The 20049-nt window shown below is 37.5% G+C and overlaps 1 protein-coding gene across 4 annotated transcripts in view; it reads left to right on the top strand.

Moving 5' to 3' along the window:
* FAM135A (family with sequence similarity 135 member A) overlaps nt 1-20049 on the top strand; it is an 82614-nt gene that overhangs the window by 49794 nt on the left and 12771 nt on the right. For 2 of the 4 annotated variants that reach the window (XM_033054786.1, XM_033054787.2), the window contains exons 10-18: nt 138-215; nt 2385-2434; nt 4172-4327; nt 9881-9954; nt 10234-10388; nt 10633-12937; nt 14936-15096; nt 16847-16938; nt 19701-19798. In XM_033054786.1, coding sequence (XP_032910677.1) covers nt 138-215; nt 2385-2434; nt 4172-4327; nt 9881-9954; nt 10234-10388; nt 10633-12937; nt 14936-15096; nt 16847-16938; nt 19701-19798 — 3169 coding nt within the window. The remainder of the gene's footprint in view (nt 1-137; nt 216-2384; nt 2435-4171; nt 4328-9880; nt 9955-10233; nt 10389-10632; nt 12938-14935; nt 15097-16846; nt 16939-19700; nt 19799-20049) is intronic. The other 2 variants (XM_033054788.1, XM_042779110.1) reach the window with 2 other exon arrangements.

The following is a 20049-nucleotide window of genomic DNA, read 5'->3' as shown; positions in this document are numbered from 1 at the left end:
GTTTTCATGTACTGATCTAACTGCACTAATTGCTAGGCTAGCAATAAGCTCTTTTACTAACTTTAAGGCAAATAATAAATCACAGGTGGAAAAAAGAGTGTAGTAACTAGTCATGTGTGTACAATCCCTGTAACTAGCCAAGGCCAGCATGCAGGTCCTTTATGAACGCCTTCTCAGAAGAAAATATCCACGAACCCAGAGATTCGCCTACCTAGGTATGTTTCCAAAGCAGGTGATATAATCCCTCAGATTTTTATTGATACTATAAAATATTATATTCTTATTAATAATATAAAATGTTACTCCATTTGTAGAAAGAAACAGTTTCAATATTCAGCCATAGCAAATGTATGTTGAAATCTGAAGTCTGCAGAATTGAGCTACTAAATTTTAGACTGAGAATAGGTGATAAAATGAGACATCATTGCTGTTTTTTGGTTTAGTGTTGTTCTACTTTACTAAATAAAAATGAGTGAAAGTTCAGTCAGTCATCAACATTTTAAAAATAGCTTAAAATTATAGCTTCATTTAATGTAACACAGATTTTTAGATAATTAAAGACATTTCTCAGAAAGAAAAGGTATTAATTCTTTCAGATTCCTCTGGTATCTCAAGACTTAAATCTTGCAAACACTACACAAGGCATTATGAGTGCTTAGGGTGCATTCGTCCATATCTACATGGGCCAGTCCTCCTTTTGGAGAGTGTCAGTGTGGGCTTGATGCTGGACAAAATATTACAGTGCTGTTTAAGCACAAGGAAGTTTCAGTTGGGAAAATAATTTAATGGCAGTTCAGTCTTATAGCAGGTCACCAGCTTAATCATCTATAAGTGTGTTTTGTTTTTATTGTAAAAAAGGAAACCAAACTGGTTTTTAGCAGAGCCAGCAAAATTGCATAAGATGTTTGCTGGATTAACATTGCTGCTACAGAATATAAATGCGTAATTTCCTTTTGTGTTGTATTAGCTCTATTCTATCTTCTTCTTTTTTAATATAGCATTGAGATATTAATATAGTTTGGGGTTTTCCATAGTGATTTGAGATTTCAGAGTTTTAAATCTTGTTCAACAAGCCTATTCTCAATTGAAGTGTGACAAACAGATAATTAGTATGGTGTCATAAGTAAAACATTTAATTTTTTCATTACGGACAAAATTTGTGTGGCCATACCAAAACTAGTATTAAATTAGCTTAAACTATTTTCATGTTTTTAGAAAAATTATCATGAAGTACTGTTTAGCAAAAGTTATATGTAGTTTCTTTAAACAGCTATTGTAAAGTTGTTTCTTAGAACATCATACATTTCTGCAATTTGCTTTTTTTCGCAGTGCTTTGAGTTGTGTGAGTTAATTTGTGTTGCATTACATTCAAACCTAAGCAAGATGAATGCTGTTAGGTGAAAATCAATATATACTTACTAAGCGTAGCAAAATTCAGAGAGAAGTTGAGTATACACACTGTTGCTGTTCTGTAAACCTTTGCTAATTATCCATAACCTGAAGTTACTACTGGGTCTTTCAAGGCATATTTTGTTGGCATGTGTTTTCAAGAAATATTGAACATTTTTATCCTTAATACTGTGTTTTAAAAAAGAAATATAAATGTTTGTTACAGGAATTTTAGGGTTTATGAATTGTTCCCTTATTATTCATACTTCAGATGCAGAAGGAAATTAAACATAATACCAAATTATTATTTGATTTATCAAATCTCCCAAAGTAAACAGACTGTTTAACAAGGAAAAACATCTTCATAAAGGAATATATCGGTTTTCTTCATAAACTAGTCACTTAAGGTTCAGATCCAGTTTAAGCTGCTGTACTGTGTTAGATTGATTTGCTCTTAACATTAATCTACTGAGAGATCACTTAAAGAACAGTTTTATTGACTAAAAAATAATTCCTCATACAACTGAAGACTTGTATTTATATTCACATATCTTGTAAATTATATACCTTTAGAGAAATGGTATGAGAATAAAGCTTCTCTAGAAAATCTGGTAGAAGAGGAATTGTATTACCTTGGTTTTAAATGATGACTGAATAGCAGCAGTATCAGTGGATAATCTGAAAACTATATCATCTAAACTACAGTATTTTCAAATTTAACCTTGAATAGAAAATTGTTGTCCTTGACAAAATGTCATGATAAGCAATCATGATAATTGCAAATTACTTTTCTTAATTATGTTTTGTCTTCAATCTCAGAAATTGCTATGGAGAATTTTAATGGAAGTTTATAGTTAACTGTGGCACTTCATATGGCTTCAAGTTTTATTCGATGAATTCTTTTTCATATCTTAAAATTGTTTTGTGAGATAATTTCTTTCACTCTGCAACTGGGAAAGTACATTACTCACTGGTATGTCCTCTCATCTTTCCAGAAAACATAGATGTAGAAATTCGTCTTACAGAATTGTGTGAAGAAGTCAAGGTACAGGGCTTTTTTTCATGTGTTAAATAAATGAAATAACTATACTAGTAGAATGTGCTTATTTTATGTGCTATTTGGGAATATGCTGTTTGTTTCATGGATGACAGTATGTATGTTTTTTGCCAGCACTTATTTCAACTCTTCATCCAAAGAGAAATTGCGCAACTGATGCCAAAACTGAACTGTTCATCTGGTGCCTTGGTGTGTCAGTGGTAGCTGTGTAACTATTTATATCATGAAACTGAAGGTTTAGAGAGGTTGATTACTTGTATGAAAATCACACTTTGAATTTTCTGCAGTTATAATTTGATTTTTTGGGGTTTGATAGTATCAAATAACAGTGACACAATATCAAGCAGAAGTAGGTTTTACAAAATGGAATTCTACAAGTTATTCCCTCATCTGAAAGTACTTGTTCTGATGCTGTCTCCTTTTCCTGTTTTCCCTACATTCTCAAGGACACACTGTCTACTTTAATGGCTTAGATTTGTCTCTCCATCTCTCCCCTTAGTCAGAACTAGCCCCAGCTAAATAGCTGATTTCTTGGTCATGGCAAAGTCTAAAGGGCAGGTTTTAAAACTTCTTGAAAGTCTGTCCACGCTTCGCTGGTGAGTGGGCCATCTGCTCAACCTTGAAGAACAGTAGGCTCACCTTTAGTTACTGCAGTAGTAGTATAGCTGCAAGAAAATGTAATATGGCCTTTAAAAGGATGTAATTTGTATAACTGGAGACAAATTCAGCACTGCTAGCTCTCTATGGGCCACTAATAATCTTACTTTATGTATTAAAATAGTTTTTACGTTTACATGGCTTCTCTGAATTTGTTAGTTTCTCCCTTGGTTTGCCAAACATTTTCTGTTTTCTTCTTTCTGTTCTTTTGTACAGTTCTTACCAAAAATATCTTTTATTTCTCTTATTATTGGTCAAGTTGGTGTTTCTATATTCCCAATCATTTTTTCTACTAGCTCTCTAATACTGCTAGTTAGTTCTTTACTATCTTTTCATTTTAAACCCTTTGCCTCAGTGCCTTATGGGCCTACAATGAGTTTCTGAAAAACTGTTATTTTCTAAAATGGCAGGGAACATAAGCGTAGCTATCTACAATTGCAGTGGGACCGTATCACAGGATTACAGTACATTGTAAAGAAAGCAAAACTTGTTTCACACCAAATTTGTCTTGGTGTGATCTAGTTCTAGGAAGCTTGTGCTATAACACTGCTTCCTGATTATGCATAAAATGTATGTAGATATATAGCATCTTATAAAGGTTATTGTGAGTTATGACTATTCTGAAATGGAGATAGCTGTATTAAATTCTTACGATTTTTATCAAAGTTGGACTAACATAGCAAGTGTCAATTTTTGTTTTCCTGATTCCTCTTCAATTCAGGCACATGGTATTTTTATATGTTAGAAAATACAACAGCTAACTCAGTTATCTTTGCCATAAGTGGAATTACTGCTTTAATTCTTGGACAGGAGTCCTAATTCTAGAAAGCAATGAGATAATATTTAATACAACATAAAATAATATATTACTCTTGTAACATAGATTGATCCTCTTGGTTTGAGGACACTCCAGGACATCCAGGTTTTATACTTAGTTGAGATAGTTCTCATTAGGAAGTTGCTTTTTAAAATTTAAATTCTCACTAAGATAAAGTATACTTCTTTTTTTATTCCTGTACATTATGGTTTCATCAGTGAATTATGTAAATATTTTTTTCCTCACTTCAGAAAATGGAGAATCCTGATGAACTGGCAGAACTTATAAATATGAATCTTGCTCAGCTTTGCTCACTTCTCATGGCTCTCTGGGGACAGTTTCTGGAGGTCATTACCTTACAAGAGGAGGTCACAGCTTTGCTAGCACAAGAGCATCACACATTAAGAGTAAGTATTGACCCAGGGACTTTCATATGCTTACCGGGACACATTGTTACGGAAATGTGTATCAAAAATGAGACTCCAGATTACCATTTTTCTATTTATGTTTTGGAAAACTGGTTGGAATTTTAAAGGGAGCTGTTGCATTTCATTTGTTACCTCGTATATAAGGTATTATGTTGTTGGAATATAATGCATAAAACATACTATTTATGTTTATGAGCCAAGTAATTCACTGTTCTTTTAATAAGAAATGCACTTCAGATGGCTGATTGCAGGTTGTGGAATAACATATATTTGTGCAGACTGATGTACTTTTTCTGTGGGAGCCTTGTCTGGTGCCCACCTTACATTTTACTTTTCTGCTGCATTTAGGCTGCCTGCTTACATCATAAACAAAGTATATTTCTTTCTGAATTAAGAATTTATAACATTAAGTTTTGAAAAGTCTCTTACTTGGGATTTTATAAAAGAAATGTGTGGGAAATTAACTGGCACATGAGTATTTGTGTGTGTGTGTACTAACACGTCTGTAGTGCTGTTGGTGTGTCTATGGGTGTGTGCAATTGCTGTGGGCTCTCAGCAAGCAGAACCACAGCAGTGCTGTTCCCATAGTGAAATATAATCAAGTATGGACTAAACCATTACTCCTACTTGTTAAATCACATTGTTTAGTGAGGAAATCGTGGTTGTGGAAATAGCCTGTTATATGGAGAATAAATGGAATCTTTCAGAATAAATGCAAGTGTTATTTGTTTGATGTGCTAGCCATAAGAAAGGGATCATTTTATTGCCTGTCTATGAATCTTACCTTTCTGTGGTTTTCATATAAATACTGGAATACCTCAGGTTAACTGGTGGAAGGTATGAAAGTATCGGTTTCATTTAAGCTGCATTTGCATTCAGCTGCTGGTATGTTAGTGTTTGTACATATTTGTTTATATTTAATAAAACCAAATTAACAATTAATATATTAATTTTTGCTGCTCCAGAAAAGACATTGCTAATGATTGTGTATTTATCTTCTTAAATGTGGTTCTTTTAAAATCCATGTTGTAAGACATCCTCCTTAGCTCATAAATGCCTTAATTATTGAGTTTTCTTGCAACTGTTTTAGAGGGTATAAAACAAAGTATTTAATTTTACTATAGGAATTGAGATATTGCACATATTTAAAGTATTTCTGTGATGCTTTCTAGCTTGAAAAAAAATCAAATAGGAGTTTCCTTCCTTCCTGTGGAAAAAAAAAAAAAGTATGATTTGATTTCATATCTGCATGCCCTACATCATTTTGTTTTGCTGTTATGCTCATTCCTTTTGTTATCTCTTACTGTACTTTGTGGATATTCTATAATCGATCAAAAACTGGAGAGGAGATGCAAGGCATAGGTAATCCTAAAATAATATTTTTATTTAGTGCCTGATAGCAGAAAGCAAGCAGGCTGACTCTGCAAGAATACAGCATTGGGAAGGAATTTCACCTGAGCCAACTTAGCTAGAACCAGCAATGTGATATTACTTCATTTTTAAACGCACTTGTTTTCTGCACTCCAAGATGATATGTGTTTGTGTGAATACTTTGAAAATATATGTAATTAAAATATATGTAAGAAACCATTGCTCCACTGGACTTCCCATGTGGCAGTAGAGCAGGAACTCACAATCCATAAGTTCAGTAAACCTTTAAATGAAAAAGAGATGCTAAATTTCAGCCTTATCTTTTCTAAGAGTGTGTTCAGTAGTTGGGTTTGGATCTTGTTTTGCAGTGCTTAGTATAATAAATTGTAACTTTTATTAGTAATATCTTGAGAATTTATATTCAGAGGGATTATATAAGCATACCTCAGGAGATCTACAATGGTGATCATGTTCCACTGGAGCCATTATCTGTACATACCAAGTGATGCAGGCTTTCTGGTTATTGGATTTAGGTGATATTTAAAAGATGATCTACTAATTCTTCTCTTTGGAGACTGTATGTTGACATTTAGAGTCATGGAATTTTTAAGGTTGGAAAAGAAAGACCTTTAAGGTCATCAAGTCCAACAATCAACCCAGCACCACCACATTCAGCACTAAACCAGATCCCCTTGTGCTATATGCAAATATCTTTTGAACACTCCCACAGATGGTGACTCCACCACTTCCGTGGACAGTCTATTTCAATTCTTTACAACTCCCATGAAAAAAAAAATCCTAATATCCAACTTAGACCTCCCTTGGCATAACTTAAGACCATTTCCTCTTGTCTTTTCACTGGGATATGGCAGAAGAGACCAATTCCCACCTAGCTACAACCTCCTTTCAGGCAGTTGTAGAGAGTGATGAAGTCTCCCCTGAGCCTTCTTTTTTTCAGGCTAAAGATGACCTACTGATTCTCCTCTTAAGAGATTTAACCTGTCCTTTTAGAATAAGAAACCTTTTTGTTTTGGAAAAGGATACTTTTAGTGTTCACTACTGGATGCTAAATCTCGATTTATCTTTTCTTCTTACAATATTTCCAGACTAACCTTCCACAGGAAATTTCTCCCTGGGAAACTTTATTAATGAACCCTTTAGGGAGTGATTAATTTAAGTGGTTAAGATACTTGTGTTAAAATACCTCCAGAAATGCCTGCCACCTGCATTTGGGCAAATGACTTTCACCCTCTTCGCACAGATGCTTATAAAACAGGTATTTCTGCTGAAGAGTTGTTCAAGTATTGAAATTGTTATTTTAATAATTACATTTTCTTAAGTCTTTCAATATTTAACTATTTTCAAGTACTTGGAAAAGCACTACATTAAAAAGTAAGGAACACTTTAGGTAAAATTGAATATACATCTACTACATGATCATACAAGATTTACAAATGTATTTTATTGAAAAAACTGCTCAGAGTATATTATTTTACATTACAAAACATTTTGAACACTCAACAAGTTCATCTCTTTGTTCTGTAGTGACACCTCCTGGTAGGTCTAAATATATTCTTCCAAAATAATTCCTTTCAGTTTGATTAATCCTAAAATAGGACAGCTGAAAACTAAGATCTCTGACTCCTATTTATAAATATGCAGATTCACAATATGTATTCCACAGCAGTTTTTATGCACAGTTCTTCTGTTTACACTGGGAGGACCATAAAAACCATGCCTCTGGGAAGTCTGTAGAGATTAGGAGTAGCAGCTGCAATTTCCTCGTGCAAAGTCTTTGTGGAGTCAGCCCAAGTCAGTGGTTCCTGCGTCATTAGCAGAGCTGGCAGTCACTCTGGTTCTGCAGAGCCTGTGAAATAGTGTCCTAGCAAGTGCCTCAGTCCTTCAGTAAGTTAAGCACTGATTAAACATAATAAACTACTGTTGATTTGGGTTCTTTTGTCTCATTAGTAAAGACTTGCGTGCTTTTGGAACTTGTTTCAACTAGTTTTATACTGCTGTTGTTCTACTTGGAGCTGTCTGCAGCTGGTAATGAGATTTTCTTGAAAAGTTCTGAAATTGCTTAATTACAAATGGGATTTATTGCAAATGAAAAAATGTCTTCCTCTTGTGTTGGAAAGAGTGCAGTATTCTAAAGATCTAGTCTCCATATAACTCCAGTTACTTTATGTGGTGAAGTGCTCACATCTAAACTCAAAACTACCTTGCTTGCTTCCCGGGAAACAGCTGTGTGCCCTTTTCTTGACATATACCACAGACATGTACTAATTTGGCAATGTTCCTGTAACTATTATCTGACTGATTAGATAATGAATTCTTAAATCACTTCAATTAATTTTTAAATCACATAATTTAAAATTATAATATCCACTCTTCATGATAAATTCTGCTAAAATCTAGTTTTTAAGCAATAAAATTATCTTTTAAGTCTGTTGTAAAACAGACCCCCTTCCTGGGGGAAAGACTGGAGATTAGCACTGAAAAAATCATGTATTTGCAAGGTACGTGTCTGTTTAGAAACGGCAGCTGGAAAAACGCAGCAAATTACTTGGGAGCATCAATTCTAATCCAATATGTGTATATATAAACTCCTGTTGTATAAACAAATTCTGAAAGAAAGAAAATTGAGTTCTGGCAAGAGTGGAAGCTGCATTTGCAAGAAACTATTGAATTTTGTGTTTTCTTCTTACTTCAAAGCATTTTCTGAAATTCAGAGATGATGTTATGATTAAGATTAATTTCATGAAATACAGTACAATAAATTCTGGGAGGTTGGGACAGGACTTAGTTTCTCTTGAAGTTAGAGATTGAGGGTAAAATGTTTGTGATTTGGGACTGGGTTTTTTCTTGAGCACCTTGGAAAAATTTTTCCTCAGTTCCTGTATTAAGAAAACAAAAAGGTATAGAAGCTACAGAATTAAAAGTTAATCTAAGTGATACTCTCTAAAAGTACAGTAATTTCACGATTATAAACCGCACCTGATTTTAAGACACACATTACAATACAGAGTGTGATAAAAGATATCTATTCTATCACGATCTGTTGAGGGTAGGGGCAGTGATCCTTATCTCTACAGGAGATATTCTGCTAATGGGCCATCCATTGAAACCAGGCAGGGCATTGTTCTTTATCTTTTCACAACCCATCCTTCCTCCAGCGAGTAATTTTCTGCTGTTGGCTCATTGAGTCCCACGGTGTGACTGATAAAATTACTGCATCCCATTGGAAGTTGCTCCAGCCAAGGGGAATAGCCCAACATTTCTTACCAAAATAAAAACAGAGGTTTTGGGACACTAAGGTAACCCCTTTCTCCACTGGATTCTAGAGGAAAACCGGATTTCTCCACATCACCCCCTCCCTCAAATTATTATAATTTTGAAATCAAGCAGCTCTCAGGCAAAGATATGGGAATTAGGAATAACAGTTCTTTACTAGGGAAATTAAAATAGAAATACAGTACTACAAAGAAACAAACCCCAAACCCTGACAAAGTCAGAGTACAACCTGACACCCCGTCAGGCAAGGTGTTGGTAGCAGTCCCATTCCGTGGTGGCTGCATCCTCCTGCAGTGATAGATGTGATTCAGTTGGAGCAGTGCTCCTGCAGAAGGTGCAGTTTCCCTCTAAAGGTCCAGTGGTGATGTGGAGAAATCCGGTTTTCCTCTAGAGTCCAGTGGAGAAAGGGGCTCCCTTAGTGTCCCAAAACCTCTGATTTTTTCTTGGTAAGAAATGTTGGGCTCTTCCCCGTGGCTGGAGCAACTTCCAATGGGATGCAGTAATTTTATCAGTCACACAGTGGGACTCAATGGACCATTAGCAGAAAATTCCTTGCTGGAGGAAGGATGGGTTGTGAAAAGATAAAGAACAATGCCCTGCCTGGTTTCAATGGATGGCCCATTAGCAGAATATCTGCTGTTGAGATAAGGATCACTGCCCCCACCGTCAACAGATGGTGATAGAATAGATACCTTTTATCACACTCTGCATTGTAACCCAAGACAGGCACCTGTCCAGAATGAGCATCTAAAAAAATAGAGTCTGTATTATACATACAAATGATTCATTGATGCATAGGAGTGCTGGTGGATTTTTAAAAGTTATTTGTAAGGTAAAATAAGCTCTACCTTCATTTGGATTTTGCAGGTGCGCAGATTTGCTGAGGCATTCTTTTGCTTTGAGCATCCTAGGGAAGCTGCTCTTGCCTTTCAGGAACTACAGTGAGTAACCTTTGAAATTCTACAGTATATAGCATGTTACTCTATAGAATATGTTGTGTAGAAGTAGTGTTGCAAAAATACATAAGAAATTAAAAAGAAACTTGTTCTCAAGATACATTTAAAGTACTGGAACTTCTTATATAAGTTGTTAAATAATCAAGCTTTTGTTAGTTAATTAGTAGAAAAGCTTTTACTAAAATTAATTAAACTGTTGGTAATTTCTGTTAATGTAAAAATAAGTAGTTCTTTTTTTTCATGGAGGACTGCTTCTTTTTTCAGTGCTCAAAGTCATCTACAGGTGTGTGCAGCTATCAAAAACATTTCCTTCTGCAGTTCTCTTCCACCCCTCCCTATTGAATGCAGTGAACTAGATGGAGATATGAACTCCTTGCCTATTATCTTTGAAGATCGATATTTAGATTCAGTTACTGAAGGTAAACACACTTCACAGTACAATTTCCTTCTGGAAAAAATGACGAAAAAATATGTAAAACTTGAGTATTTTTTATAAATTTCTTGCTGGCTTGAAAGGACTACATTTATTAGGATATGGGGTTTTAGCTTGATTTTTGAGGATGAGTAAAATTCTATAATTGCTAGTGCATTGCTTATCTGTATAATCTTATTGTAAACATACTTTCTTTTTCTCCCCCCTCTCTTCCCCCTTTTCTGTGAAAGATTTGGATGTACCCTGGTTGGTAGCTCAGAGTGTTCCAAGGGCAGAGTCCAACAAACTGGATAAATTTGAAGCTGAAGAAGGTTTCGTTGCTGGTTTTACTAGTCCAGAACTGAAAATAAGACCTGCTGGTGCCTCCATCTCTTGGCATTCAGAAGCTGAAAAGATGCTAACAAAAACCTTCAAAGGGAAAAATGAAGATACAAATAAATCTAAAGCTAAGGTTGCTAAGCTCATAAAAACAATAAAAGCTGAAAACACAAAAAAAGTTGTAAAACAGAACTCAAAGGACTCTGTGGTGTTAGTAGGATACAAATGTTTGGTTAGTGCAGCACTGGAAAATGCCTCTAGAAGGTTAGATGGTGAGCCTTCATACCATGCTAACGAAGGGCTGGACCCTCGAGTAGGTGGAATTCCTTGTGATACAAAGGCCTGCATCAGGCAAATAACTCGAAGAGACCTTCCATTGTTGCCATATGACGAAATCACTGTCAAGAGTGAAGGTGACCAACCTGGTCCAAGTAGTCCTGTGCACTGTGAAAATGAGGCTATTTTTGATAAACTGACTATCTCCCAGACAGGTTCTGGAACTGTTCAAGCAGATAGTGCTTTACAACACACAGGTACACTTGAAGGTTGTCATGGAGGTCAGCCAGCTTCCTCAGGAGTCAGGACAACTGAGGTCAAACCAAGTAACAAGAATCTTTATGCGGAGGAGAAAGGAGTGGCTCACACTGGATCATGGGCTAAGTTTCCACAAGATGAAGAGCACAAAGAGAATTTGCTGACACCCAATATTCAGTCTTCAGAATCTGGAAATAAAGTGAATTTGGGACAACAAGAACCCACACTTGAAAAGGAAGAGGTCCATGAGAGAAACTGTCAGCATACCAGTGACATCTTGACAAAAATGAAAACCAATCCACCTGCTCTATCAACAAAAGAAAGTCAAATCCCTGCAAGTGGAGACGTGACTAAATTACCAGATGTTAGTGTGACGTGTGCCTCTTCTAGATTTTCAGATTCAGGTGTAGAAAGTGAACCAAGTTCTTTTGCAACTCACCCCAACCCTGATCATGTTTTTGAAAATGTTCATGGACAAATTGCACACAATGGTGAGAGAGCATTTCCTCAGCCTTTACTAAAACCAGACTGTGCAATAAAAAATACAATCGAAAGCCATTGCACTGAGAGTACAAGTGCTGTAAGTGAAATACAGTCATCCCTGACATCCATAAATTCACTGCCTTCAGATGATGATGAGCTGTCGCCTGATGAGAATTCAAAGATATGTGTTGTACCTGAATGCCAGCTAAGTGACAGCAAAACAGTATTGGATCTAGGAGCAATTGACTTGCCAAAATGTGATGACAGTAAAACACCAAACACTAATTTGCAGCAACAGCTTGTTGTGTGTTCAGGGCACTTCGATAACAAGGCTCTGTCTGTACATTCCTCATTCTCAGGAAAGAAAGATCTCTTACACTTGGTTGTTTCAGATGAGGACACGCCTACTGGTGTGGAAAGTTACAGCCCACAAACAGGCCCTGGCACAACCTGCAAGGACCCTGAGGACCCTGAAAGGCTTCCTACATCTACAGAAGGAACAAATAAGTTGTGTTTGGAAACAACTTGTATGGGTGAGCCATCTGCTGTTCCAGGTTCTTCATCTGAAAATGCAATGGTTGAAAAAACAAGCAAAGTAAAACATAATGAGCCTTTAGAACTGCAGGGCACAACTGAAGAATTGTCAGTAGCTAGAAGTGAAACTGGTGCAGATAATCTTTCTCCAGCTGGTAGTGCTGACATGGTGAAGCAAGGGCTTGTTGAAAACTACTTTGGCTCTCAAAGCAGCACAGATATTTCAGATATTTGGCCTATGGACAACACCATTCCTGTTAGCCCTCAAAAGGAAGCCTATGAAAAACAAATTATTTGTTCTTCCCAACAAGATGAGGAAGAAGAAGAGGATCAAGATATGATTGAAAATGGGTATTATGAAGAAACTGATTATAGTATATTAGATGGCGCTTGCAGTGCTGAGCAGAATCGGGTCTTAGCAGAAGAGAGAGCCCTGAGATCTGAAGTGATTGACAGTGGACACCTGCAAGACATAATGACTGTGCCCCCTGTCTGCACTCCTGGTTGTTTGTCTTTCCCTTCTTCTCTGAGAGACTCTCCCTGCAATGTTACCTCTTCTTCAAAGAATAAATCTGATGCAATTACACAACAGCCAGGCAGCACATCCTACAGCTCAGCTTCAGCTGTTTCCTGGTATGAAAGCTCCCCAAAACCTCAAATGTTAGCGTAAGTGATTGTTTTAAAACAAGCTTTTTACTTTTAGAAATTATGTTAATGTAATAGAGAAGGGGAAAAGAAGCATGGTTGTGCTGTAAAATGCACCAGAACTGTGGCTTGTGGATTCTGCATGCCCAAGTAACAGCATGTTCTAGATGTTCAGATAAAGTGTCTCAGCACTAACTACTTCTATGAGTTATCTTGTAATTTCATACGGTTTGAAAAACAAGCAAAACAGGATTTTTCTTTGTTATGTTTAAAAAGGAATCAGTCAGCTGAAGAATAATGTTGTAAAGGCTACTGAGCATAAAAATGGTGTTTTATGAAACTGAAATTATTAAAATAGCAAGCTTGGGAAAATATGCTTTGACTTTAAAAACATAAATCCAAAAACATTGTGTAACTGGTTGTCCATCAGATTAGCTAAATGAAGCAAATGTGTAATGCAAGCTATGGTAATGACCTTATTTTTAAATCTTAACTTCAAATATCAAAAATGTAACACCTCGGAGACCACAGTGCTCTAAATTACACTGCAGTTTGGATACCAGGAAAGCCAAATTTAGAGGAATGTCAGGGATCCCAGATTGTACCTCTTCTTGCTGTAAACATAAGAGTTTGCCTGATAACCCCCTGCTGCTAAATGAACATGTGAAGCAGCAGTTCATGGCTTATATTGGAAGTAAAATGTTGCTGTGTGAGAAAAGAAAATTTAAAAGAGAGGTAGAAACAAATGCTGAGATGGCAGAAGAGATAAAAGACCTGATAGTTTGTGAAAAGCAGCTTGAGAACAGAAAGGAATGAGCAGTCAGGTGGAGAAAAACAGGTGAGAAGTGGCCAGAGAAGTAGCTTCTGGGGGTACTGGTGTGGAATGGGAAAGGTGAAGAGCAGAGACTACTCAGGCTGTTCTGTAACAATAAAAGTAAACTCTGAATTAAATCAAGGACTTGGCATGGGAAAAGCAGAGTCTCCTGGAACATGAGATAACTATGAATCCAGAGGGTATGATCTGCTCTGTAAAGAACCACCCTTGTGTGTTCAGGAAACATGACTTGAGTACAAACTCAAGTAGCTTCTGTTGCAGAGTGATAAGAGAAGCTGTCAGCAGTGGTTTCTTTTCAGGCTGACTTCACTGAGGCCTGCTCCTGCCAGTTAGTCAGGAATGAGCTAAAGATAAAGTTGGAAAAACAGAGAACAAAAGGTAGAATAGGAAGAAAACGGTGAGCTGGCAGAGGAGGATGGGGTACAGCACAACGCTATGAGGCATCATGCAGAACAGGTGGATTAAGGAAACAAGAAAGCATAAAGCTTTATATGCTGCAGGGAAACTGATATGCAGTTAGGAAGGCCATACACAAAACCTAAGGGAAGTGGAAGAAAGGGAGAAAGGAACACAGGGAGCTCCTAGCATGTGAGGAACTCAGCTATTAAAAACCTTATAGTGTATGCCTTCATAGAATATGTAAAAGATCAGAAGTCTGGATCTGGCTGTTTCAGAAGCAAGTATCAGCTGTTCACCCTACCACAGGAACCTTATGGTGAGACATTAACAGCATTGACTCTACCTCTCTTCTGGCCTAAGAAATGGGCTTGGCAAGAGTTATCAAAAGTTAGTGAAAATCTTAACCTTTACTTCCAATTGGTTACAATTCCTATAATATTTTGTTGCATGGAAACAAAAAGTTGTTGCTTGCTCAAGACCGCAATGAATCCAGCATCTTCAGTGGTTTCAGAAACACTTGAGAGTTTGCAAAGATGGTCAAAGGAGAGAAGAGAGCAGAGCTTGAGATATGGTTTTTATTGCAGAGGAAAAGGGGCTGTAGGAATCTGCAGTAAAAATGTTCTGAGGAAATGGCTTATTTTGTGAAAATAGTAATTTGATAAATATCTTTTCCTCCGTATTAATTACATAGAATACAAAGCAAAATGACAGTAGAAAACTGTATACTGGAAAACCCTACATTTATCTAGCAATAGTGAATGTATAATAAGTAATTTTTGTTCCAGTTTCCTACAGGCTAAAGAAGAATTGAGGCAACTTAAGCTTCCTGGATTTATGTATAGTGATGTTTTCAAACTGGCTTCTTCAATACCTTATTTCAGTATGGAAGATGAAGAGTGTTCAGAAGAAGGAGTACATCTTATAGTCTGTGTCCATGGACTAGATGGTATGCTGGGAAATGTGAGACTGTACAAGAAAGTAGTTCAGATTACCAGTGAGATTTAGCTTTGGTCATTCGAACTCTGAACTGAACACCTGAAATAGATTTGCTGGAGGGAAATAGGAATCTGACATTGTACTGCTACATTTGACACTGTTCCATAAAATCTTTTAAATTAGCAATTCTCTGTCTTTAATAAAATTTCCTTGCACATAAATCTGTTTAATGCCATAGGTCACGTTAGGTGCATCTTTCAGTTTTTTATGTCATAAAGGAATTTGTCCGTGTTGTGGTAATAGAATGGAGTTACTGACAAAACTGTTTTCTTTAGAATTGCTGTGTTGTCAAGGAAAATGAAATATGTGCATCTTGATAGGAAAAAGAAATAGTACATGTAAAACACAGTCAAGTGTTTATAAGGTTTTAAAAGGCTAAGTCACCGAAACACAGTGGTTGAGGGTGAAAGGCATCACTGAAGATTGTCTTATTCAACTTCCTTGCTCAGAGCAGTCACCTACAGCAGGTTGCCAGGATGCAGCCCAGTTGGGTTTTTGAATATTTCTAAGGATGGAGATTCTACTGTGGTAAAAGTGAGAAAATCTCTTTTTAATTGAAGGGGTTACAAATAGCTTGAATATATTTACCTGCTTTTAGTACAAAGCATATTGACGCATATATTAAGAAACAATATCCCCTCTAGCTTTTGTGTGTTTTTAAGACACTTCTTTTATTTTCAATGTAAGGGCACACAAGAGGGCAGTAAAATAGAGTATTGGACTGTAGCAACTCTGCACAGGCACCTTCTTCATTTCTCAAAATCCTAAGTTAAAAAAAATAAAACAACAGCATAGTTTTTCTTTTCCTCATTTGGGCAGAAAGCAGCCTTATTTAAGTAGTTTTAAAAATAGGACTCAAGAGGTATTTCCTCTTACTAGTGTGGATATTCTCGTGCATGTAGATGTGGCTACTGGTGGAGGACAGGGAAAAAGCAGCCTGAGAAAATACAAGGCTGCTTTTTCCCTGGCCTCCACCAGTATCCACGTATAGAAGTGGCACAAAAATTAACTTGACCAAGAAGCCTGTTGTTAAAAAAACATGTTTGAAGCCTTAGGAAAGTCCACATAGTTAGAATTTTCTTATGAAATTGGTGAGCTTATACAAGCTATTTCCTATAAATCACAGATGTAAATAAAAATCCTGTTCTCTAATTGAGGCAGAAAGTCTGACCTTTCTTCAAAAGCATCCATGACTACTGATGAGGGAAAATCTTCAGGATGCTAGTTAAACTAGCATTTGTTGTTTTGTGTACCACAGTATCTAAAAGTATCTTTATCTGTTGAGAGTTCATTCTGCCTTTTCATTTTATGAAAATACTCCTTCACTGAATTCTATAATTTAGTGAAGGAGTATTCACCGAGTTCTTTAATTTGCTTTATCAAAATTAATTAGGTTTCCAAGAATGTAACGTTCACAGTGCTGTGCATCAGATGGAGGCGAAGACAAAATCAAACATGACTTCCTACATCCTTGCTTTTTTAAAAGTGTTTGCATAGAATGTCATTTTCATAAACCATTTTGTCACTTAATTTGACATTGTAGTTTCTTTCAAAGTCTTACTGAATTTTAATTAGGGCTGAGAATACAATTAGCTGTGTTTAAATATAAAGCTCTGCCAGAGATTAATTTCAGTAATCTGAGTCCTTTTATTGCAAGTTAACTTTGCTGAATCTAACTCTTTATTTTTTTTCTTTTGAAGGTAACAGTGCAGATCTGAGATTAGTGAAGACTTACATTGAGCTAGGGCTGCCTGGAGGAAGAATTGAATTTCTTATGTCTGAAAGGAATCAGGTATCAATATTTTAAGGGGTAACATTTGTTACTACCAATTTGTTGTGTGTACTGTGTCTCCTAATTTCCCAGCATAAGCAGTTTGGATTGTGGATAAAATATGCTCAATACTAGCGGTAAAAATGGTAATAGTGAAAATTGGTGTGGCAAAAAGGGAGATGTGTTATTTCAGAGGATCTGAGAAATACAAAATTCTAGTTGCTTGTTCTGTTGTGAGCGTACTGCAAGATCTACATCATAACACTGAACAAATATCAAATTACCTCTTGAGTTAAACTTTTGTGAGTTTTATTATTTTCTGATGAAGTAAGCTTGCCAAAGCACAAAAGACCGATTTTTACTTTTTGTCTGTGTGTATGTATGTATTACATATTGTATTAGACATACTTCAGAGATGAACTAGAACAAAGTCTTGTCAGTGTCTTGAACAAAAGCTTCATTTAGTGCACTAGCATTTTTCTGGCAGTAGCTGCTGGGATGCTTTGTGAAACAGGCTGGACAGGCAGCAAGCAAGGCTTTCTCTTCTCTAGCCCTATAGTTTGTGTCAGTTAGCAGCTGTGAGACTTTCTGATTTGTGGATTCCACTGAGACCACTGAGCCTAAGAGCTGTGGACAGACTTTTCTCCTTAATGTTGGCTGATTCTTTTTGAATGTTTTTACTTCTGTACCCATAACATACAGTTGAGATTACAGTAAATTCACGAATACAAGCCGCACTGAGTATAAGCCGCATCTCTGGGTGTTGGCAAATATTTCGTTTTTTGTCCATAAATAAGCCGCACCCGAGTATAAGCTGCTCTGTCGTTCGCAGCGAGGACCCGCGTGCAACAAAGTTGCCAAATAGTAACAGAACAGCGGCAGGGCGGGGTTTACTGGCTCAGCTAAGGCTGTGCAGGCTCGGCCCGCTAGGGGCTGCTGACGGGGCCAGGTAGCCCAGCCTGGCGCTGCCGCTCGGCGGGGTCACTGGGGGCCGGCCGCCGCTGCCACTGGGCTCGGTCACCACGGCCCGGCACTGCCCTGTGGTGGCAGGCAGGGACGAAGCCCCCCCCCACTCCTGGGGCGGCGGCGGCGGGCGGGGACGGAGCCCCCTGCCGCCCCCCCGAGCCGCGGCAGTGGCGGCCCGGGTCCCCCCCCTCCTCCCCCCCGGGCCGCAGCAGGGGTGGCCTGGGTCCCCCCCCTCCTCCCCGGGCCGCGGCAGGGGCGGCCCGGGTCCCCCGCTGCCTCCCAGAGCCGCGGCAGTGGCAGCCCGGGTCCCTCCTCTCCTCCCTGGGCTGCGGCAATGGCGGCCCGGGGCCCCCCCATCTCTTCCCCGGGCTGTGACAGAGGAGGGAAGGAGGGAGCTCTCCCTCCTCTCTCCCCGCCTCCCGTGCTGCCTGCAGGCAGCCAGGCTCCACCCGCGGTGCAACAGAGTAGCAATTTGTAACAATCGCAAAATGCCGACTTTGCAGCTGCTCGGGTCGGCACTCTGGCAGGCACTTCTGAGGTTGTATTAGCCGCTCCTGATTATTAGCCACATTTCCGGTTTAGGAGCAAAATCTTAGTCAAATTGGTGCGGCTTGTATTTGTGAAATTACTGTAATTCTGTGGTTTGTATACATTAGTAATTCAGTTGCAAACAAGGAAATTTAAATAATTTACTTTACAGCTTGTTTTGGAAAAAATACTCAATAATCATTCTTCATTCGCTGCTTCGGTTAATCACATATTTTATGAGCAAGTAAAGTTTTTCCCTCAGGAGGCAACTGAAGAGACTTAGTCCATTGATTATTTCATACAATTAGATGTGAAAAGATTCTGTTCATCCATGGTACCGTTCTGGACCGCTTGAAACTTCTTGCCATTTCAAATTGAATGATCAGAACTAGACAGGGCATTTAAGATGCTTTTGTACTACAGACTCACAAAATGCTATATTGCTGTTTTCTTTCCTTGCTTTCTTAACTTAGCTGATTATATGCAACACAGATGTGTAGATTATTGTTTGCATATATAGTTAGGGCTGGTTTTCTCTGTGTAACATTGGTTTGCATTTCTTGCCATTTTATTACCCAGGTATGCAGTAGTATAAGATTCTTGTGAAATTCTGGTTGGTTGTAGATCTGACTACTCTGGATATTTAGTTTTGTCTACAAACTGATATTTCATCTCCTTCTTTCCTTTCCCAGATAATTTACCAATATGTTGAACACTACATATTATAGCACAGATCCTTTGGAACTTGTATTGAAAAGTTCTAGGCAGGCTTTGCTTATCTCTTTTTATTTCTTACTGCTGATCATTGGAGAGAATCAGCTATGAACTGGGGATAAGACCTTAAGAATTTTGTTTGTTTGTTTGTTTCATTTTGAAAAACCAGTATTACTGTAGACTGCCGTTGCAGTAATTGTCTCATCTCTATTTCATGGACAGTGTGATATAATTCTGAATATGCAGTTTGGTCTTCTGTTTCCCTACAGATAATCTTAAGTGTAGAGAACAGCTTAGAAGTAAGGCTGGGTGTGTAATGTTAAGATTTGTTTTGGTGTTTTAGAAGAAAGTAGTCTTACAGTAAAATGTCTATCACTTTATTATGTGTTAAGGAAAATGACATGAAATATTTATGATAACTAGCTGTAGTGTTTGTATTCAGAGTTAATATCGATGCTTTTATTTGTGTGCTGCTGATCGGAAAAACTCGGGACTGAGAATTCAGACGGAATGCAGAATGTATATTGCTGCATTAGAAAATACAGTTATTATTTCTTATTTCTTTTATTTTACAGAATGATACCTTTGCTGATTTTGATTCCATGACAGATCGTCTTTTAGATGAAATTATACAGTATATACAAATTTATAATCTACCCCTTTCAAAAATCAGGTAATATCTGTTCTATACTATTTACAGAAATAAATTTAAAACTAGAGCCCTGGGTTGTTTTAAACTGTGATGCTCAGGAGCAGGCCAAAAGAGAGATGGGAAAAAGCAGTTTGGGACGGGGGAGGAGTAGAGGAAAGGAGGACAATGGAGAGAGAGGAAATTGCCAGATGAAAGAAGACTGAACGATGTTGTAAACTCATCTGTTGGTGGTTTTAGGGCAGAGGTTAATCATTACATTTAAGGAATTGCTG

The sequence above is a fragment of the Catharus ustulatus genome, chromosome 3, assembly GCF_009819885.2.
Source record: "Catharus ustulatus isolate bCatUst1 chromosome 3, bCatUst1.pri.v2, whole genome shotgun sequence".
NCBI classification, from domain to species: domain Eukaryota; kingdom Metazoa; phylum Chordata; class Aves; order Passeriformes; family Turdidae; genus Catharus; species Catharus ustulatus.
This window is presented reverse-complemented; position numbering and strand designations above follow the sequence as displayed.